The 23,854-nt window shown below is 39.4% G+C and overlaps 1 protein-coding gene across 1 annotated transcript; it reads left to right on the top strand.

Annotated features, from left to right (window-relative positions):
- Nucleotides 1-2,636: 2,636 nt before the first annotated feature.
- Nucleotides 2,637-15,840, top strand: STARD4 (StAR related lipid transfer domain containing 4). Its single transcript, XM_081317846.1, has 6 exons — nt 2,637-2,794; nt 6,391-6,507; nt 7,170-7,219; nt 8,720-8,846; nt 10,156-10,270; nt 11,562-15,840. The coding sequence occupies exons 2-6, from the start codon at nt 6,403-6,405 to the stop codon at nt 11,786-11,788; spliced, it is 624 nt and encodes a 207-aa protein (XP_081173972.1). The 5' UTR covers nt 2,637-2,794; nt 6,391-6,402; the 3' UTR covers nt 11,789-15,840.
- Nucleotides 15,841-23,854: the final 8,014 nt, after the last annotated feature.

Raw genomic sequence — 23,854 nt, 5'->3', positions numbered from 1 at the left:
TCTTTCATTTTATATTTTCTATCCATGTGAATATAGAAATGGTTTACCACTGGCTTTTCCTACAGTGTGAAATGTTGCCCTTGCCATTGTCACTACAGTAATCTTTACCTTAATTATCTGCCTGCCTGTTACAAACAGTGAGGGTCGGGTCTGCTTTGTCCACCCCCCTGAAGCTTTGCACCGGCACGCCACAGGGCTGTGTGCTTAGCCCCTACCTGTACTCTTTATACACATATGATTGTGTATCATCTGACCCATCCACTGTGATAATCAAGTTCGCAGATGATACAACTGTGGTGGGTCTTATTACAGGTGGGGATGAGACAGCATATAGGGCGGAGGTACAAAAACTATCCATATGGTGTAGTAACAACTTGCACCTAAACATTGGCAAGATGAAAGAGATGGTGTTAGACCTCCGGAGAAAAAAGGAGGAACCTGCCCCACTTTACATTGGGGAGGACTGTGTGGAGAGAGTTCCCTCCTTTAAATTTCTGGGAGTCTACCTCTGTGAAGATCTGACCTGGAAAGTTAACACAACCCAGGTGGCTAGAAAGGCCCAATAGAGGCTTCATTTTCTTAGGGTCTTGCGGAAGAACAGGGTAGAACAACAGCTAATGACCCTCTTTTACTGGTCTACTATAGAGAGCGTCCTCTCGTATGGTATTGTGGTTTGGTATGCTGGTCTGACAGCCGCGGACAGGAAAGTATTACAGAGGGTAGTGAGCACAGCACAAGACATTGTGGGCTGTCCCCTGACACCACTGGATGACATCGCCAGGGCTCGTTGCCTTGGAAGAGTGAGGAAGATTCTCAGGGATGACTCACACCCTGGATGGTATCTCTTTACTCTCCTACCATCCAGTAGGAGATATAGGAGTATAGCCAGCCATACCAACAGGCTGAAAAATAGCTTTTATCCGTGGGCTGTTAGGCTTTTAAATGGGATATAATCTCTGTGAACTTATGCAGAATTGACTTGGGAGGCCGGTGTGTGGTGTAGTTGGTTCACTGTGTGTTGGGGGGAGAGAGCACAGGGGGAGGCTCAGCTAATCTCAATGTACACATGTTGTACTTTGACAATAAAGGTTTATTATTATATTACTGTTGCCCAATACAGGTGCCTGCTTGCTTTGAATGGGCAGCTGGGATGATCCTCCCTTCTTTGATGACCCTCAGAATATATATATTCCTGGCATAAACTCCTGACATTCTGTGCTCAACTTTCCCAGGAACACCTTCCATCACAGCCACGATGAAGCAACATAGCAGGACTGTGGGGGTTAATAATTCTGTACATGTGTCTTAAATGAAATAAGCCTTGTGGTGCTTTGGAAAATAAGTTAACCCCCTCTTCTTTGTGTCAGCCCCTCACATATTGGAATACTGCTATCATATCACCCCTAGATCTTCTTTTCACTAGACTGGACGTATCCATTTCCTCCAACCATTCTTCATGTTTTATCCTCCAGCCCCTTAATTATCTTTGTTGTTCTTGCCTACATTCTTTCCAGAGTCTTAACATATTTTTTATATTATGGTGACCAAAACTGGATGCAGTATTCCAAGTGTGATCTTACCAAGGCCTTATAAAGTGATACTAACACTTAACATGATCTGTTAATGCAGCCTAGAATTGCATTGGCGCTTTTTTTTTGGCTGCTGCAGCACATTGTTCTAAACTCGAGATGATGTTGTGGAAGGTTAACTAAATATATTACCCATACTAGCAGTGAGTGTGAGCAAATAGTTTGATGGGGTCTGAACAGGCAGTGGTATGAATTGCTTTTCTTCCTTCCTCTACATTTTTCCCCCTTCTGTTCATCATGTTTGATTCTTAGAGATTGCCTGGACAAGTTCCCACAGTTTTCTTGGCAAGGTTTTTCAGATGTGGTTTGCCATTGCCTTCTTTCTAGGGCTGAGGCAGTGAATGGCCCAAGGTCACCCAGCTGGCTTTATGGCTAAGGTGAGACTAGAACTCATGACTTGATGTCTTAAGCCCTACACCAAACTTACTCTAAGTGACAACACTTCCAAAATACAGAAACATTGGAAATCAGTCAGCAAATAATGGGTTGGTCAGATCATATGAGAGTATCCCTCAAAGGCAGGGATAATGGCCAATAAGGATGGTGGGAGTTGGAACTTCACTAACTTCTGCCCATGTTTGTCCCCCAATACTGGGGCAACTTCAACTCTTTTTCTTAACTTTCCAAAGTTAATAACTTAGTTTTAATTTTTCATGACCTGGGTCCACACACACACACACACACACACACACACACGTCTGTGTATGCGTGTGTGTGTGTGTTCTGATTTAGTCACCACACAACTCTTGACACTAAAGTGACACCAAAACATCTGCCTCATCTTAGCCAAACAGCAAAGGAATCTCTTTCCTGAACAGCAACCTAACCGTTTACAGCTGTTTTTCCCCCCGCCCTCTCTCATTCCTTGTTATTGGCCGGTTACCACGCGCGATTCTGCCGTCTCTCAATCAACAGCCAATGAACGCAGGCCGCCTGTACCAAAATGCAAGTAGAATCAAAACAAAAGAGTGGGCAGGAAGATGGACTGTCTGCTATTGGTTGCGAGGGAAGTGCCAGCTGGGTTCTGATTGGCTACGTGAATGAGCCGCTCGACCGGGTGAGCAGATCAGAAACTAGGCGAGGGAAGCGTCTTAGTTTCGGGGAGCCGCTCGTGACCGGAAGGATCCCATTCGCTGCCTTGGGGAAGACCCCCTCCTCGTTAAGAGTCGAGGCTTTGACAAGTTAACCTTCCCTGCTTCGCCCCGGTAAGTTGGAGGAGATTGCAGAAAACATCAGAGAAAGATGCTCTTTGCTTGACTTCAGTCTCCTCGGGAGATTTCGACGCGTGAGCGTTACATCACCTGCGGAGCCTTTCTCACCGCGTTTAGATACACGTCGGGCCGCATGATTGCGCCGATGGGTAGGGTACCTGCTTGACCATTGCCGTTTTTAACCCGTGCAAATTTCAGGACAATTGGGCTTTAAAGCCAGGGGGCATTGGACCACAGTGAAGGCAAAACGGTGATATCCCCTTTCCCCATTGGAAGGGGAGAGACTTGTTAGGTTACAGGTGGAAGCTGATAGCCCTTTTTCTGACCACCACATTTATAGAATAACAGAACAGAAAAACAGAGTCGGAAGGGACCTTGGGAGGTCTTCTAGGCCAACCCCCTGCTCAAGCAGGCAAAAAAACACAAGCTGTCCATCTCATTTTATGAAGTGCAGAAAAGGACTAAACTGTTATACAATTTAAATTGAGATCACTGGGGGTGGGGAGTGAGACAGGTTAGTGATGCCTATGTGTTACCAGATTCCTGATTCTCCCCCCCCCCCCCCCGCCTCCTGGTTGGGTGTCAGTGATTAGGTCTGAAAGAGTTCGGAATGTGGGAAGAGTTTTAATTTAATGGAATTATTTGAAAGAGAACTTAGCTTTTGACTTGTATCCTGATTTTTTATTAAAATGAATGGTCTATAAATGAACAACAAAAATACAACATACAAAACAAAAACTAAAATGTATAATTTAACGACCTGTGCTAACATTTTCAACGTTGTTAAATAAGTATACTTCTGCTGTTTTGCAAAGGCAAAAAGAGTGGGGGCTAAAAACAACCCACCTAGGAGCATATTCCATAGTCTGGGAGTCACACATGAGAAGGCACTCTACCCCCATATATTATCCATTAGGCACAACAGGCACAGGGCTTACAGCCTATGACATTTTGAGAATTTATGAAAATATTTTAAGTTAAATAAATAAAAAGTTACCGGTTAACTTACATTTTCTATATCCTGAAAGATGGAAAGCCAATATGGGGTAGTTGTTAGGGCATCGGGTAGAATCCAGGAGACCTTGAGTTCTATTTCCACCTTAGGCATAAAACCAGCTGGGTGATTTTGGGACAGCCATTCTCTCTCAGCCTAGGAAGGAGGCAATAACACCTTCAAAGCCACTTCTGACATTGTCCCAAGAAATAATGTGCAGGGACTTGTTCAGGCAGTCACCAAGAGTTGATTGGAAGGCAAAATCAATAAATATTAAATAAATACATAATTCATCGAAGTATTGTTAGCCCTTTATTACATATGAAGTAATATTTTCTGCTTTAATTGTACAATAATTGGCTTAGAAAATCCTAGTAATAATGATTTGAAGGTAAGAAAAATACTAAAAATAGCTTATCTGATTTTTATTTTTAAATAGTTACAGAAATCTAACATTCAACTATACGAAGGATAAGAATAATTAATTTTTATCCTTTGTATAGTTTAGTGTCAGATTTCTGTGACTATTTAAAAATAAAAATAAAAACCAGGTAAGCTGTAAGATGTTTATGAATGTGCAAATTCTACACACTAATATATGTTTTTCTTTGGTTGTTGCTACTGGGTATAATCAAAGTAAAGGTTTTTGATATGATACTGAACAAAGTGTCTTATTTCAGTGCAGACTGAACCCAGAATGTTTAAATGGCAGAATTTAGTTTGATTTTGGACTTGCATTTGATTGTCTGCTTTAAAGATAGAAATGAGTTGGATATTTATTTTGCTTTCAAGACTTACCGTAAATGCAAGCACCAACAGGAATCACATGCTAGGTTTGATATCAGCATACATGATATCAAAATTAGGGAATGAGGGAAATTTCTGTCTTGCAATTATATCTAAATGTAAGTGGTCACTTGTATTGAAACTATTACTATATGTACTTGGGAAAAAATAGTCTAGGGAATATCTGTATAATACTAAGCATCCAGATTATTAACGCAACAAGGAGTTACAAAAATAAATGTGCTTAACAGTCGTAATGTGTCTCTTAGGCCTTCTTTTCTATGCCTGACAGATAACTCTTTGAAAATAGTGGCACTTTCAGTGGGGCAAGTTTGCTTAAGTAACTTTCTGACTTTCTGACAACCATTCCAGTTCAGCTTCCCTTGGCAGGCAGCTCTTTCAGTCAGCCCCTAGAGAGATAAGGGAGTCTTCTTGGCAAGCGGCAGCAGCAGTTTGCAAACTTCCCTGTTGGTTTCCTCACCAACGTTCTGGGGAAGCCATCAGAGAAGATTGCAAAAGGCCATCACACAATTGCGGGGCACTTGGTAGCCAGTATCAATCAATCAATATTTATTCAGTCAATGACCAGAAAAGTTAAAAAAAACAAAAATAGAACAGATCAATATAATAATATATGAACAACTAGAAAAGTAAATCATATTATAACTCTTTGACGTTCTGTTACTATGTTAATGCAGTTCCATGGGTGGATATAAATCTAAAACATTAATAGGTATAAAATAGGAATCATATATGTCGTAACAATTTATGTAGTAAACCAAGAATAATATTTAAAGGAAGGGTACTGACGTAATGAAATCAATTACAAAAGATTATTAAAAAGATCTGCAATGATTATTTCAGTTTCTGGTGAATCCCCAATTCTGCTGCACAGAATCTGGCCACCTGCACCGTGATCTCTGCCTGCTCATCCTTAAGCAGCCACTGGAAAGAAATATTTTGCTTGAAGGATAGCAAAATCCGCATGCAATGCCTTCTTGAGGGTAGCCACTCTGCATGTAACAAATCAATTGCGCAGCGGAGCAGCTGGCTCAGAGACTGCCTAACAGCTTTTCTATCCCTCCAACTTCCTCTATTCCATCTGTTGTCATAGATTTGCAAGGTAACCTGGTTGGTCTGTAAACTGAGATTATAAAGGTCACCTCTAGAACTATTTGATTGAGTATTGTTTTCTTTGTGGATAATCTTTCCTCTCTTGTTTGTAGAAGGGAGAGAGGGCCTATTCTAGTTTCCATTTCTGCATTAGCCATCCCATATCATTTTATTATGAAGTACCTCTGTTTAAAGGGACGCGGTGGCTCAGTGGGTTAGGACGCTGAGCTTGTCGATCAGAAGGTCGGCAGTTTGGCGGGTCGAATCCCGAGTGCCACATAACAGAGTGAGCACCTGTTACTCGTCCCAGCTTCTGCCAACCTAGCAGTTCGAAAGCATGTAAAAATGCAAGTAGAAAAATAGGGACCACTACCGTGGGAAAGTAACAGCATTCTGTGCGCCTTTGGCGTCTAGTCATGCCAGCCACATGACCACGGAGACGTCCTCGGACAAGCGCTGGCTCTTCGGCTTTGAAATGGAGATGAGCACTGGCCCCTAGAGTTGGAAACGACTAGCACGCATGTGCGGGGGAACCTTTACCTTTTTTTTTTTTTAACCTCTGTTTGGTTTAAATCTTGGGATAATCACATTTTTTTGCTGTTTGGAGACAAATTGATTTATCTTAATGTTAATGCCAAACAGAAAAAAAAATCAATCTTAGGTCATTTTATTTTAAAATTTGTTTTTCCCCTTGTAGGTTACAAAAAGAATGACAGATATCTCTGATATAGATTCTTTGGCTACAAGGCTAAAAAATACAATGATTCAATACCATAACATTGAGGACAATGAATGGAGAGTTGCTAGGAAAACAGTAAGTTATTGAGCAGGTTTTCTTATTTTGGTAAGACACCAGTGTACACATACATATTATATCAAATTGTGTTGGTTGACATATTTGGTGTGCTAGTTTTAGAAAAATAGTACACAATATGGTGAGTCTTAGTTTCCCAAAAACTAGAAACTACCAACTAAATCGTTGGAGAAGATGTGTTGCTACTATCTGATAGTGATAACGTATAGGTTATATTGTTTTCATGTAAGTGCTACTAACGTTCCCTGTCTACAGTGGTCTTAAAATGTATAAAATGTACATAGTTTTTAAGTTGGATCAGTTTAAAGATATTATTTCATGAATGCACACTTAACTAATGTGTATAAATATAACAATTTATAGGTAGTGCATGGATATCAATGAATGAAGATGGATATGCAGAATAGTAATTATATGTATTCTCTGTTATTTTTTATAATAATGTTTCTGTATCCAGGAAGTTTTTAAGGTGTGCCTGTATGTGAAAAATTCCTTCTAAGGTCTCTACAGTCTGAAATACACTTTTTAAACATCTTAATTATATTCTACATTCTTAGATACACTTTTTAAACAACTTAATTATATTCCACATTCTTAGATATGAGCGACTGAATGTTTTAATAATGTATCAATAGTGCAATCCTTCATTTCTTTTTCTGCAGAAAGATATTACTGTTTGGCGTAAGCCGTCAGAAGAATTCAGCGGGTATCTGTAAGTTGAACTTTACTTAAAACATTTGTACAAGATTAAACTACATGTGCATGTGTGTGTGAGTGCTGTCTTAATCAAAATAAATAATGAGATCTTGCCATATTAGGACAAAAATAGAAATTGGGCTACCAGTACATTATTATCAGAATTGTAATGTATACCACATGACAAAACTGTCTCCTTGGGAAGATGAGAAGTACACTGAAATAGGGTGTAGTAACAGAATCTTAAGGGACGCAGTGGCTCAGTGGGTTAGGACGCTGAGCTTGTCGATCAGAAGGTCGGCAGTTTGGCGGGTCGAATCCCGAGTGCCGTGTAGCAGAGTGAGCGCCTGTTACTCGTCCCAGCTTCTGCCAACCTAGCAGTTCGAAAGCACGTAAAAATGCAAGTAGAAAAATAGGGACCACTACGGTGGGAAGGTAACAGCGTTCCGTGCGCCTTTGGCGTCTAGTCGTGCCAGCCACATGACCACGGAGACGTCCTCGGACAAGCGCTGGCTCTTCGGCTTTGAAACGGAGATGAGCACCGGCCCCTAGAGTCGGAAACGACTAGCATGCATGTGCGGGGGAACCTTTACCTTTACCTTTACTTTAACAGAATCTTGCAAATCAGCCTGTGTTTTCTTTTCCCTCCCTCTTATTCAGGGGAAGCTAGCTGTCCCAGTGTTTTTCTAAGACTTTTCTGTCTCTTGGGGCTTAACAAAGGCTTCCTTTACTTGAGGTCTGCCTTTTGGATGCTTTCTTTAAGATTATCTCCATAGCTCCTTACTATTATCCACTTAGGTATCATAACTACAACATTGGATCCTAACCTCAAACTCATCAATTAGCCATGTTTGAAGTACGTAAACTTTATTATTTTTGTTCAACTGAAGGGTAAAAACACCTCCAGATTGGTTTTACTGGTAAGTGCAATACAAGACACAGTATTATAATCCAATCCTTAAAGGTAAAGGTAAAGGTTCCCCCGCACATGCTTGCTAGTCGTTGCCGACTCTAGGGGCCGGTGCTCATCTCCGTTTCAAAGCCGAAGAGCCAGCGCTTGTCCGAGGACGTCTCCGTGGTCATGTGGCCGGCATGACTAGACGCCAAAGGCGCACGGAACGCTGTTACCTTCCCACCGTAGTGGTCCCTATTTTTCTACTTGCATTTTTACATGCTTTCGAACTGCTAGGTGGGCAGAAGCTGGGATGAGTAACAGGCGCTCACTCTGCTACGCGGCACTCGGGATTCGACCCGCCAAACTGCCAATCTTCTGATCGACAAGCTCAGCATCCTAACCCACTGAGCCACCGCGTCCCTTAATCCAATCCTTAGGAACCAGTAATTTGTTAAGTGTAACTCCGCCCTTTCAAATGGGATTTATGTATCAACACTTTGAAGAGTTAGACACTTATTACAGAGATTTATTGGTTTTTCAACTACTTTTAAAGACTTACACAAATATCCTATTATAAACTTTAACAGTTTTAAACCCTCTTCTATTAAATCTGGTCTTTAGCTATAAAACACAAGGTATTGTGGAAGATGTTACCAATAGAATAATAGATCACATACGTCCTGGACCTTATCGGATCAGCTGGGATAGTCTGATGACCACAATGGACATTGTTGAAAAGTATGAAGAGGTAATGTACAGGCCATATTTCATGTACTTAGCACGTTTAGGATTTTCATTTATAGATCATAGCTGTCAGGGTTCTGATTAGCAAATGTAAGATACATTATATTTAACAACCAGTAAGAAATTAATTTGTGTATATGCCATAAGTGAAATTCTTACTTATTCCTGAGCTGACCTCAGTAGAGCTAGCTGACACATCTGAAATCTGCCCATCCCTGTTTAAAGTACTTTCTTGGAGCACATCTGAAGAAATGAAGAAGGCATGATATTAATTGTTTCAAAAGTCATAGTTGCAGAGCACTCTAATTTAGATCTCTACCAAGGAAAGGGCAGGTATAGCCTTTTCTCCCAAAGTATTTTTTCCTGTACAGTACTTAATGCTGGCTGAATATAATTTTCATGATTCTGAAAAGATTTTCTTGGCCTTAGAACAGGGGTCCGCAACCCCTGGTCTGTGGACTGGTACCAGGTCATGGCATGCCAGCAACTGGGCCGCACAAACAAGCAAAGCCCCATCTGCAGGATGCAGGCAGTACACAAAACTACGCCCCCCTCTGGTCCACGGAAAAAACTTTCCACAAAACCGGTCCTTGGTGCCCAAAAGGTTGGGGACCTCTGCCTTGGAACAATAGTAATACAGGTAGTTCTTGCTTAGTGACAGTAATTGGGAGTAGAATTTCCATCATTAAGTGATGCAGTCATAAAGTGCAATGTCACATGACTGTACCAATTAATGATGGTAGTCCCCAGTTAAGCGAATCACCATAGGTTATTAAGTGAGAATCTCACATGATCGTGACTTCTGATTTCCTGCCAGCTTCCCCAGTGACTTGGCTTATGGGAAGCTGGCAGGGAAGGTTTTGAAGGTTGCATGATCATGTGCAACAGTTGGAAATCTAGGCTAGTTGTCGAGCACCCAGATTGTGATCACATGACTGCTGGGGTGCTTCAACAGCCAGAACTTCAAGGACCAATTGTAAGGACCATTTGTTCAGCCCTGTTATAAGTTCAAACAGTTGCTGGATAAGTGATCATTAACCAAGGGTCATCTGTATATGTGTAGCATTTTCAAAAACAGATTGTATGCACATACAGGCTGGATTCAGGTATTATGCTGAACAAATGTTTGCTTAGCTTTGATTTGAATAAATTGCAATTAGTTTGGCTCATCCAGTACCCTAAGCCAGGAAACCCATTACATGCTAGTGCAGTACATCAACCCTACCACAATCTTTAGGACTTTTAATAAGGCTGCAAAAATGCTTAATAAAAATGAATCACCCATAAACTGCCATTTTATGATCACTTTGCAGAATTGCTGTGTAATGCGTTATACTACAGCTGGTCAAATATTGAATATCATTGCACCAAGAGAGTTCATTGATTTCTCCTACACAACCAATTGTGAAGATGGACTGCTGTCATGTGGTAAATTCTCATTGATAATCTTTTATCTTCTAATCCAGCTTTGTAAGAATAATCTAAAATTGTTGAAATCCCCATAATTTTGCTTTGGGTTGTTTAAGTATAGAGCATCTTATTTTAAAGAGTGATGTCTTGGATTAGGACTTCTTCAAATGAACAGGATTAAACAATTGTTCCAAGGTCAAGATCTATTTGCATACAGTTGGGGCTAGACATATTCCATATATACATGATTCCTTTCAGATTTATAGATTTTTTATCTGAAATTGCAGTTGATGTTACTGTGCTTTTTAGAATGCATATTACTTGTGTAAAAATAATTATTGATGTCAAAAAGAGCCTTGGTGGAGTAGTGGGCTAATGCCTCCTTAAGTAACACCAGCTGCCTGCAATTAGTGCAGGTTCACATCCCACCAGGCTCAAGGTTGACTCAGCCTTCCATCCTTCTGAGGTAGGTAAAATGAGGACCCAGATTGTTGGGGGTAATAAGCTGACTTTGTAATAATGCTGCTTGGGGGGCGGGGCGAAAGCCCTAATAAGCAGGCATATACATAGAATGAAGGCTATTGCTAAGCACATTGATTTTTTGCTTAGATTGTAAGCCGCCCTGAGTCTTCGGAGAAGGGCGGGATATAAATGGGATTAAAAAAAACTGGTCAGTTAAACCTGTTTTCTTCTGTCTGAAAGATAAATTTAGTACATTTGTGACGATGTGTAGAAATATGGAGAAAATCCTTGAGTATTATAGTGGTTAATTCACTGGGCGGGGAAAGCAACCACTTTATGTCAAACCTCACAAAGCAGGGGTAGCTTGACATTTAAAAAAAACTATTTTATTCTTGATTATGCTAATCAAGAGAAAATAAAATGAAATACTTACAGTATCAGGAAATAATCAGCACAATGCTGTCAATAACTTTAGGCTTAGGCTTCTCCACATGCTGATTTCTTTATTTTATCTGGCTGAATAAAGACTCTCCTGGTGAGTAAGGTGATGGTTGAGGTCTGGGGTTTGGATAGTCACTTTCTTTAAAATTTTACTCTCATCTGTCACAAAATAATTTGGAACAGAAATACTGAATACTTTGATATATAAAATAGTTGCATGTCTCTGAAATTATAATTATGTGAGTGCACATGTGCCTAAGATAATTTTTTCATGTCCCTTTATTTTATGCTTATTTTGTCTGCTTATGTATTTTTCCAAAATTTTGTTAATTCAGTTAAAAAGCCATTTTAAAAATGTGTTCCTCTAGATCCTCATGTAATTGCTGTTATGTTTTTGTTAAAATAGGTATTAGCCTGGATTACGGTGAAGTAAGGCCAAGTTTTGTTCGAGGGTTTAACCATCCTTGTGGCTGGTTCTGCTTTCCACTCACGGACAATCCAAGACATAGTCTTTTGGTTGGCTTTATCCAGACGGACCTGCGTGGGATGCTCCCACAATCAGTAGTAGACACAGCTATGGCTGGTACACTGATCAATTTTTATTCTGATCTCAGGAAAGCTCTGAAGGCATAATTAGTGCCATGAAGACCTGTGGTTTTCCATATTACATAAAGTAGTTTTATTTTCACAGATCAATATATTTATTTTGAAATAAGACTCTCAAGAGATTTCAGTTTAGATTATTGTTCTAAAGTAATATCCATGTTTATGTTTGAAAAAAGCACATCTAATTTTAAGACTTGAGTTGTATTAATTACTTTATTCTCTTGAACAAGAACTTTTTATAGTTGTGGAAAGTGTTTTATCAGGGTATTAATTTCAAGGATTATATTTCCTAACAGCATGTTAGGAAATCAAAAGCCAGTGTAATTTGTGTTGGGGAACTTCTTTCCTATTGCCTTCTACACATCTCTGCTGCAAAGCTTCTGCTATTCTTGGAGTTTTAAACATACTTTAGGGTCCTTCTGTTCCAAGGCTCTCACTTGAACCTCCATGGCTCAAAGCCTAGTCCCCCTCGGTGCACTGAAGGTGATAGGAATATGAATATACTGCTGCCATTATTCTGAATGCAGAGAGATCTGTTTTTATGGACTTAAGAAGTCTGCAGTTTCACAAGTAAGGTTTTAGGTTAAGTTCACGTACTTAGAGTTATCTGAACAATGTGCAATGGCATACATTTCAGCGCAGCAGAATTGGTATGTTTTGGAGCTCTTCTTGCCAGATTGGGAATACTGCAATACATATAGTTGCACATTTGTTTTAGAAAAGCTATTGTTATGCATCATAGATCATCTGGGTGCCAGATGTGTATATCTACTTATAATACAACGAGAACAGAAATTGTGTTCCCAATCATTGCCTTGTGGGGCACTATAACTGAATTGTGATGCAAGTAATGAAATCTGGTACTGTGCTGCAAAAGCTGAGTGACTTGAAGGATTTTTGAGGACTTTTATCATCTCTTTCAAAAATGTGGCATGTTGTACTTTCAAGTTTTAAGTTATTTTAAAAATTAACCATTTAAGATGCTTATTTGAAAATTGTACATGATTTCTATGATTTAAAGCCTGACATTTTAAATCATCTTCTTTGTTTAATGTCATTTCGGTGGAAAGCTATATGGATGATAGGAATATGAAACACACACTGTGTAGTCAAATTATACATTATAAGAAGACTAAGGCCATATTAAGAGTATCCATTTTTGTGGTACATAACTTTATAGTAGCAAGGGAGATAGCAATGTTTTCAATAAGAGAAAATAGAGTAATATACTTGGTTTGTGTTACTCTAGCACCATCTGAGGATGTAAATAGGGGATAGTAAAGAATGAGCTCATAGCTGAGAGATTAAACTTGCTATAAATGCTTTACCTCAGCTTCTACTTGTTCAGTCATGAATAGAATAAAATATCCTGATCTATAAAGGGCTTCCAAATGATCCAGATTTAATTCATCAGTTACCTATGTTGCTGCTGCAGGTGTGATCACACATCAAGCCAATAATGTTTCACTACAGTTGCTTATTCCAATTCAAAGAACAGAAGCATGGTTTTTGGGAGATGAACTTAATGCAGAGTTTGGAAACTCCATAGGAGACCTCAGCCTGAAAGAGTATTTATTATGTGATATATTTTTTCATTAACATTAATTCCATTTCCTAATTTTGCCTTGCAAGTATGAGAAAATATCAGGGATGCTAATTGGCACAATCCAAAAGGTACTCGTAATATTCATACTAACTCTGAATCATAAATTCCTTATTAAGGGCAGCTCAAAGCACTGCAATTTATAGTCACCACACCTGCAGCACTTCTATAATATTGTTTTACATGTACAGCATTGGGAAAATTACATCAGCAGCATGAAGTAGTGCTAGATTTTCTCACACAGCTGTGAATTTGTGTAAAAAAATCTGCTTCTGCATTATTATGAACAGCTGAACATAAGGGCTATATTCACATATTGTGTTGTGTAAATCAGAACATTAATAACCCATCCCCATGAACTTGCTTCAACTGTTATTTAAATAGATAATTCACCTTGCTTGTTTGTTGTGTGGTAGTTGGCATATAATATTTTGTTGTCAAGAAAAGGCCATTATATATTTCAGTACTTGATAGCAAAGCAAATACCTAATAAATGCTATCTAGGCACAGAAAGTGTTGTAAATAGAATGGCGGTATTAAAAATGATAACATTACCTGAAGTTACATACATAATTGATTGCTTTCAGGTTAAATCTAAAAATTAATCTAAATGAATTGTGAATAGATGGCAAAATTAACTTATTAAATGCATGCAGGCCACTGTGTCTGTGTAATACTCAAGCCAAAACGCAGATTATTAGATTTAACTAGAAGAAGCTTTTTTAAAAATGTGCATACTGTAGAGCCTAGTATTTGCTCCAGTACCTCTATAATAGAAATAAAATCTGTTAACAGATTTCTAGTTTAATGGTGCTAGCATTGCTTTTTCTGTCTGTTGATAATGATAAGGTTTGTTTGTCTTACTTTCAACTGTTAGTTACTTCTAGCTTAGGAGATTGATTGCAAAGAAACTGCTCAACCCTCAGTAGTGTCAGAATGTGCAGATTCTGGTAGAAAATTGTAGCAAAATATTTTATGACTCCTTTAGTAAAGGACTGAATACAAAGTTGATACTCTATATGCTTATATATTTTATATACTTTTTAATAATCTAGACCTGGGAATTTGGTTTCAAGAAGCTTCTATTTTATGAGGAAGGGAGGAGTATGCAGATGTTTCAATTCTCCCATGCTTTTCCACTACTTTTGTTTTAGCCAAGGGAATGATGTATTACCTGCACAATCTGTCTTTTGATTGGTGGCATGAAGAACCAGCGCTTTGAAAGCATCCTATTACTGCACCTTTTCTTTTTTCTCTTAAGGGGTAAAGCCATTTGTCATTGGGAGAAAAACAATGAGATGAATGTAAACAAGCCGCTAAAGTTCCTGTGAGTTGATGGCTCTCCAGATTCAGCTTGTAAAATCCATTACTATTCAGTATGATTTAGGAAGGTCATTAAACTGGATGGTGTCCAGGCTTCATTCAGCATTTTTTCAGAAATAAAATTACAAGTTTTTAAGAAATAGTGCTTCTTCATGCTTCCTCTTTTGTTCTCTGCTTAGAAAGCATTCAGATAACACAATCTGGCAGAATATAACCCTAACTGGTATACTATTGATCTGAAATTTTGATCAGTTTAAATAGATGTTTGGAAATCACTTTGCTGGCTCAAGTGAGAATTCCATTTAAGGTTAAGAAAAAAAATAGACGTAAGAAGGATGTTTATAGTGTAAGAACAAATGCAAATTGTGATGCATTGCTATTCTGTATTAGAGATGATTTATATTTATGTATTAAAGTGCTTAGATCAAAAATGATTTGTGTGTTTCTTAAAACTGAACAAATTGATTGGTTTATTTAATCATATATACCAGTGATGGTGAACCTTTTAGAGACCAAGTGCCCAAACTGCAACCCCAAACCCACTTATGTATCGTCGGGTGCCGGGTGGGCGTGGCCCATTGGGTGGGCGTGGTTGCTTTGGTAATGGCAGACTGGGACTAAAAAGTTCAATCAATTCCAACTTTGAGAGATCTTTTTTTTCCTGCGAGAAGTTGAAATTGATTAATTGATTGAAACTTTTTTTTCCACATGGTGGTGGAGACCTAAAGCGAAAAGGTTTTATAAAACCCAGCTGAAGGCCTAGGACTGGGGTGATGGCGCGTGTGCCCACAGAGAGGGCTCTGTGTGGTTCGCCACCACGGCTATAGGGCATTGCACACCAAAACAACTAGACATAGGGACAGTATTTTCCCCCATGCCAGAACTCAACAACTAATTCCCAGAAAATTGTCAAACTACCTAGTAGGGCTGTATTACTATTATCCTTCTCATCTTTCCTATTACCTATCTTCTTATGACTATAAAGATATATTTTACAATTTATATTGTTTTATTTAGTATCCTAGTATGATTTATATTATTTGTTTATTTAGTATCCCATGACCATCACTGAGTGTTGTATCTTATGATTTATGATGAATATTTTTTATGATTATAATAATAATTTATCACTTGTTGCTTGTATGTACACTGAGAGTTTATGCACTGGAGATAAATTCCTTGTGTGTCCAATCACACTTGGCCAATAAAGAATTCTATTCTATTCTATAAAGAATTCTATTGTTTTAGGAATGGTGAAATGGATGGGCATGCTCCCTCAGAAAATAAGCTTGTACCACCTATTTGTAATATATTATTTATAGCTTGAAAAATTCTTTGTTATTTCAGGCACATTTTTATACTACATGGGGTTTCTTTAGAGTTCATAGCTTGATGAATCCTTGGAAATTGACAAAAAATAGAAAATTCCCCCTTGTTTCTTTTTGGAACTCCCAAGATCTCCCCAAACCTGTCTTCCTCATACATTTGCCAGAGAATCTGTTTTTCCAGATATAGCAGAATGTTTACTATTTGGCACATACTAGGTTGGTTGACCAAGGGACGCGGTGGCTCAGTGGGTTAGGACGCTGAGCTTGTCGATCAGAAGGTCGGCAGTTTGGCAGGTCCAATCCCAAGTGCTGCATAGCAGAGTGAGCGCCTGTTACTCGTCCCAGCTTCTGCCAACCTAGCAGTTCGAAAGACGTAAAAATGCAAGTAGAATAATAGGGACCACTCCGGTGGGAAGGTAATAGCGTTCCGTGTGCCTTTGGCGTCTAGTCATGCCGGCCACATGACCACGGAGACGTCCTCAGACAAGCACTGGCTCTTCGGCTTTGAAACTGAGATGAGCACAGGCCCCTAGAGTCGGAAACGACTAGCACACATGTGCGGGGGAACTTTTACCTTTACCTAGGTTGGTTGAGGTGTCAGTCTTCTTGTTGTAACATCTGTAGCAGTAGATGAGAATCATTATCTTTCTCAACAATATTGGTAATATTTTTAGTTTGGACAGCCTGTCCCGCATAAGTACATGTGGGGAGAGGGAGCAGGAGGGAAACAGATAGCTTTGTCTTTAGAGTTTTTGTTTTGGACTCTCAGAAAAGATGTATGTTGGATAAGGTTTGTGATTAGCTCCTTGAATAAGGAAATGAGCTGTTCCATATTCATGTCCTAGGAAGAGGCAGTCTGCAGATCTCTTCTCAGATTTGTGTGAGATGTACTTGTTATATTTATTTGGTTTATTATTATTTATTTAAATTTGATGCTGTTCAACTCCTAATGACACTGAGCAGTTCACAAAACACCTAATAATGTAAGAAACAACAAGCATCATCAGTATATCAATACCAAACCCTAAACCAACACATGTTCTTATCTAGCAGGTAGCAGTTTCATGCAGATGTTCAATAGGAAGGGAGAGAGAGTCTAGCCCTATGTGGCACCTGACAGAGGAAAAGACGAGGGAGTGACCTTCTCCTCCAAACAGTTGGAACTGGCTCTGAAGAAAGGAAGCAAGGCACCATAACACTTGTCTCTGTTGCTTATTTTTTCAGTGAATACTTGTTCAAGAGATGCATCAATTCTGTTCACCTTGTGTTATGGTCAAGTCTCAAGTATATTCCATAAACAATGAGCAAGACCAGATGGTGGCAATTCAACAACAGGCCATTTATTTCTGCGATGCAACAAAGATATTGACTCAGCAACCAACTCTATGGTTTCTACTATGAACCTAGCAATTACTCTTATACAAACCAGGAGCATTTCCACCCAGAGCTCAGAAACACTGACATCTGAAGAGACAGCATTAAAACATAGGGAAGCAAAGGACTCCTCAGCCATGGCAAGAAACAGCTGGACATGCCAAGCTATTTAATAGTAACCTTCAAAAGGAAATTTGATCTATTCAAGGCTACCTGTGCTTGGGCAGTGACAGAGGCTGTTAGTGTTAAGGAGCCTCTTAACTCTAAGTGGCTTCCATAGCTGCCAATACCCCCCCCCCCCGCTTTTCTTTTTTTTAGGTTTTCTTGATTTGTCTTCAGACTCATGATGAGTCTTATTTATGACTAAACCGCTATTGCATCTCATAACGTTGGCAGGCACAAAAAGACTGAAACATTGGTGTGGCAACTCTATTCAGCATTGTATATTCTGCTCATTGGTGAGAGCAGTCTCCATGCAGAAAATCTACCACACAGTTCATTGCTGTGTACAGCGCTATATTGCTTTGTTAAAACCAGTGCTCCACTATATTTTCTATGGATTCAAGAGATTTTCCTAGATCCTCTGCTGGTTCAGATAGGATGGGGTAGGTTTTATCTGCTGCTTCCTGTATTGCATTCTAGAGCATGTAGTGATCACCCCACCCAGGTGCCACTAAGTCCCCTATTGATCTCCTTAGTGATGTAATATTTTAGAAGCAAAATAAGGTTTAAAAAGTGACAGTATACTCCCACTCAATGGTCCAGCCTTCTTGTATTTGCCACTCTTTTGAAGCTCTAATCCCTCCCTCTCTTCCTTCTTTCCTTCCATTTTCAGCTGTAAAAACAGGCACAAAAAAAATCCTCCTATTCCTGAGAAGTCAAAAGGAAAGTGTCAAGCCTCTTACAAGGGATCATTAAAAAATCAAGAATCTCACTGATTTATATAAGGAGTTTTAATGCAGGAATGGGGCGGGGTACAGCACCATATTTTGGAAACAGTGATAGGAAGCTTCAGCCCTCTTAACATTACATTCATTACGGTGGAGTCTCTGGAAGTTATGAATATCTTTTCCTAGGCTTTTTGCATCCTGGACTGAGCTGCAACAAAGCTCAGATGAGCCACTAACAAAGTTTTCTGTTGATTATGTCTACATATCCTCTTATTGTCAATGCTACTAACATCAGAACCATGACACTCATTCTTTTGCAGCATCCTCACAATGTATTACTAGTGGTTTCCTCACAAGAGACAGAAAATAAATTATTTTTGACTCTGTCTCCTCACTAGAACAATAATTAAGACAATCCTGTCAGCTCCATCAATGTGATGACCAAAAATTTGATGGCAAACCAGTTCTGCACTTTAGCCAAGAAAGCCCTATGACTTTGCTGAACCATATTAATATGTTTGGAAGCAGGTGTGAGGCCCTATCTTAATCCCAGTGTGGAAAAGCCTTCTCTAGTTACTGAACAGAACTTCCATAACTAGATCTAGAACATTGATATGGCTGGACCAAAGCTGCAAAGAATGTCATTGATATTATCATTATGAAAAAATGAATTTCTTGCTTTACAAGACATATGTAATCAGAACATGGAATGTGAGAAAGATAAGCAAGGAAAGCAATATATATTTATTGGCATTAATGGGTAACCAGTAAATATCAATAGCTCCTTCAAGCAACATGAACAGAATCTTTATAAACTGATGTCACCAGATGGACAGTATCAGAATGAAATGAATGAAACTGGCATATAAGAAATAAAAAATTAAAAAGTGTAAATTAAGTCAGCCAAGATACTTTTAATGGCTGGTGCAGAATGCAGCCGCGCAAGTTGTTATGGGAGTTTCCTGATACTCCTGTGTAACACCTCCGTGAGCTGCATTGGCTTCCGGTTGCCCTCCGGGTGAGATTCAAGGTGCTGGTAATAACCCATAAAGCCCTAAATGGCTTGGGTCCGGATTATCTAAGGGAACACCTGCTGCCGGCATCAACTTCCCATCGTCCTGTGCACTCCCACAGGGAGGGCCTTCTCAGGGTACCGCCAGTTAAGGAATGCCGGCGGGTTATTCCCAGGGGAAGGGCGTTCTCTGTGGGTGCACCGGCCCTATGGAACCAACTTCCCACAGAATTTAGGACTGCCCCCGACCTTCGCTCATTTTGCCGGGACTTCAAAACCTGGTTCTTCGAGCTGTTTGGCCCAGACTGAGGGGTTTTAATTTAATTTAATTTAATTGGGTTTTAGTTTAACTTCAGGGACTGTAATTTAATCAATAGTTTTAATTGATTTTAATTTTGTATACTATGTATTTTAATTTTCCCTGTAAACTGCCCTGAGTCCTACGGGAATAGGGCGGTATATAAATTTAAATAATAAATAAATAAATGAGGATAGTTAGGATATGAACAGATCATAATTTATGTGTGCAATCTTAGAAAATTAAATTAAAAAGTGTTAAAGAAATATGAAGCCTTTCATAATTGGTAGTTGCCATGGGATGGTCCAATATTGGGTGAAAAAAACAACAGCCCACCACCAGAGCAGAGTACTAAAAGAAACAAAAGACCTAGAGGGAATTTAAACCTAGAGACACCATAGCACTCCCGGATATGATAGATGTATTCGCTATAGATACAGTTAAATATGGAAGAGGAAAAGGAATAAGGGACAAAACAGATCCACCCCACTTGTAGAAGCTCAGAGTGAACAGTCTTCCCCCAGATATGCAAGGATGCAAATTATGGGGGAAATACTTAGGCGGAAGAAAGAAGATAATTACTCAGAAAGGACGAGGAGGAAAAAATTCACCTATTTAGAACTGGAGGGAGAGTTTGAAGAGAATTTGAAAGCAGACTGACCAATGAGATCGGTCAAGAAAAAGCTGGGTAGAGAGACCAGAAGAGAGGAATTTAGGAGTTAATTGTCCTTCTGGAAGGAACACAAATTCCTCCAGTCATTCTCCTCTCTTTCCTTATGAGGAACCTAAGTATTTAAAGATTCCTAAATAACCAAGAAGAGGATAATGAATCCTTATTTATAACGTTTGAATGTGTTGCAGCAAGTTATAAGTGGCCAAATTAGGACTAGGTAGTTTAATATCCCATTGGAAAGACTTTAAGAGGTTACTGATCTCAATAGAATTAAAGAAGCTCTATTGTTTAGATATGAGGTTACCAAATGAGGTTTTGATCATACCTCCATGAAGTTAGAGAATTTGGGGCATATTTAGCAAATTTAGGCAGAAAATGTCTAAAACAAGAAATATACAATGATAAATTTGATAGTTACCCTCTACCATGTATAGATGAATTAACAGACCAATTGGGCAATGCTAGATATTTCTCAAAACTTGACCTGATGAAGGGTTATTGACAGATTCCATTACAAAAGGAATCTATAAAAATGGTACTTGCTGTCTCCTACAAAAATACCTTTTGGGTTGCATGGGCTACCCACAATTTTCCAAAATGTAATGAATAAAATATTTACAATACGAGGTAATGTGGAGTGTATTTAATGACATAGTCATATCTAGCAAAATCTGGGAGGAACACTTAAAATAGTTTTATAAAGTTATAACATGCTTAAAGAAGATGTGACTAAATATCATTTGGGGTTTATATAGTTAATATTTAGGATACACAGTAGGAAATGAGAAAATAAAATATATAAAAGTTAGCAACTTTAGAGAAATAGATTCACCGCAAACCAAAAAGGAAGTCAAGTCATTTTTAGGTTTGATAAGTTATTACAGTTATTTATTCCCCATTTCACAACTGGGCTCAAGCCTTTATAGACCTTATATGGAAGACAAAACCCAATAAAATCTATTGGATTCCTAAATGTGGACAAGATTTTAAGAATTTGAAAAGTGCATTGTGCAGCAAGCCTGCTCTACACAGAGTAAATTTTGATTGACCCTTTACAGCCTGGGTGTCAAACTCGCGACGTGATGTGTCGTGACTTATTGTGACTTTTTCCCCATTGCCAGCAATGGGGTGGGCACGATTTTGGTGTGACGCATCCAGCCTGCGGACCGGCAGTTTGACACCCCTGCTTTACAGAGTTCATTGATGCAAATAGAATGGGGAGCAGCCCTAGTACAGAACTATATAATGGAGATCACCCTGTCATAGACTTGATTGAGAAACTGGCACCAGAACAACAGACATATAGCACCATCGAAAAAGAGGCCTCAACACAATGAAGGACTAGGACACAGGTCTGCAACCCGGGGCTCCGGAGCCACATGCGGCTCTTTCAGCCGTCCCCTGCGGCTCCCAGTCCTCTGCCATGTGCAGTCCAAAAAAAAAAAGTGGGACTAAAAAAGTTCAACCAATCAATTCAAATATGCAGGGTAGGTGCATATCTCGCCTTGGCTCCACTCTTCAGTCAAACCCTGTTCTGCACATGCGCGCATGTACGCGCATGCGCACACAGTTTTTTGCGGCTCCCTTTTGTGAGGGAACCGGTTCCGAGTGGCTCTTTCACTGTTTCAGGTTGCTGACCCCTGGACTAGGAGGAGGAGAAGGAGGAGGAGGAGAAGGAGGAGGAGGAGGAGGAGGAACTTTCGTGCCTCACTGAGGAATTCTGGAAGTTGAAGTCCACAAGTCATAAAAGGGCCAAGATTGAAGACCCCTGTGCTACGGAATGAGAACCCCAAGCCTCTGTCAAACAGCTAACAAAGATAACAGGCTGAATAGGTAAAGAGATCCTCAGTTAAAGGGAGAAGGAGTGTGGCAGGAAAAACCTAAAGCTGTTGACCTGAGTTTTCCTTTTTTATGGATTGTGCCCCTGGGACTTTAAGGGAGTAAGGACCACTCCTGTATTGCATGGAGATAAAAGAGGATCACTGAAGGCACAGGGTATGGCTGTCAGTGGAAGAGAAAAAGGCAAGAGTGTTAGAGAGTTAAAGGAGCCAGTTGTGTGTTGAGGTGGTGAGACTAAAACAATTGGAGTGAGCAAAGAGACCTAGTACAGTTGAGAAAGGAGTAGCAGCGCCTTATAGCCTCAGAAGCCTTTCAAAGATGCAGACCAGCTATAGCCAGCCAGCAACAAGTAATTGTTTTCTGCGTCTTATGAACAGATAGAGCCAAAGAAGCAATTCAGTAAAACAGAACAATTACAAAGCTACTTCAAATTTTAGCAGCACCTACCAAAGTATAGGGGTTGGGGTTGGAGGATAATACAGGGCTAAGCGTAAGGGACATGAAGCCCTAAGTAAAAGGAGCAGAATCCTAGTTCTTAAATGTGAGGGTTAAATAAAAAAAAAACTCTGGCAATAGTATTATTGGAAAAAGTGGACAGTTAAATAACATGGGGGAAAGGAAACTTATTAGTTTATTAAATATTGTTCCTTTTCACTTAGAGCTATATATCACTTATATTATTAGGCAAATAAGTAGATTAGTTGTATATATTAGGTTTAATACATTATAATTGTATATTTTAATAAACCATTTAATGAAAGTGAAGGAAAGCATTCAGTCGCTTGATCTGCGGTTTGTACCTTAACGTAATTGGCATTGTCTCACAAGTAGGTATGCTAGCAAGATAAGTCTCAGAAACCATCTGAGCAGCCAGAATGTAAAAATGCAACAAACTAACAAATAGTTAACTCATGAAGAAGAGAACCTGAGGCGCAATGGGCAGAAATAAGAGATAGTAAGAAATCCAAAGCAGGAAAAGCAGTCAGCATTTCAAAGAAGATTCAAGCAGAACAAGCAATGAATAGTCAAAAAAGATACAGAATTAAGATCTTGGTCAGCAAGGAGGATATACAATAATTAAACATAGGATAACAAAGTTAAATGAAAAAGAATGAGACAATTAAAAAAATGAGAATACTACTCAGAAATGCCCAGAAATCGAGATAAAAGAAAAATATGAGGTCCTTTTTATAAGATCAAAGAAATTCTAAGAAAATTTTCAACTAAGGCGGTCACAGAAGATAGAAAATGGAGGCATGTGTGGTTAAAAGAAAGATGGAAAAACTACTGAAACTCTTTAGGGCAGGAATATAGAATGACAGAATCACTTCTAGTGGGAATATATTCAAGAATTCTACTTGAAATTGAAGTATGCAGGTCATGAAACAGATAATGTGCTAAGAGTCTGGTTCAGTAAATGTGGAGCAAGACTACAGGCAGTCCTCGAGTTACGAATGTAGCCTGCCCATTCCATTTGTAACTCTAGGATTCATACCAGTGAATGATGTATCTTGAACGTGGTCACTCCCTGCTTTCACCCACAGATTCGCTAATCGAATGTGTGGTTTGTTAAGTGCACATGAGGTTTCACAGGGTGGGGAAGTCCATGAGGGGCCTAGTGATGGAACAGGCCACTTTCTTTAGACCACCCAAGCCCTCCCCCAACCCACTGAGATACCTCATGTTCCCCACAATTTCTTCCCCCCATCCTGCCACGCCGGGTCACTTACCTTGCAAAGATCTAAGGAGCTGT

This window comes from Vipera berus (assembly GCF_964194415.1).
Source record: "Vipera berus genome assembly, chromosome: 2".
NCBI classification, from domain to species: Eukaryota; Metazoa; Chordata; class Lepidosauria; order Squamata; family Viperidae; genus Vipera; species Vipera berus.
This window is presented reverse-complemented; position numbering and strand designations above follow the sequence as displayed.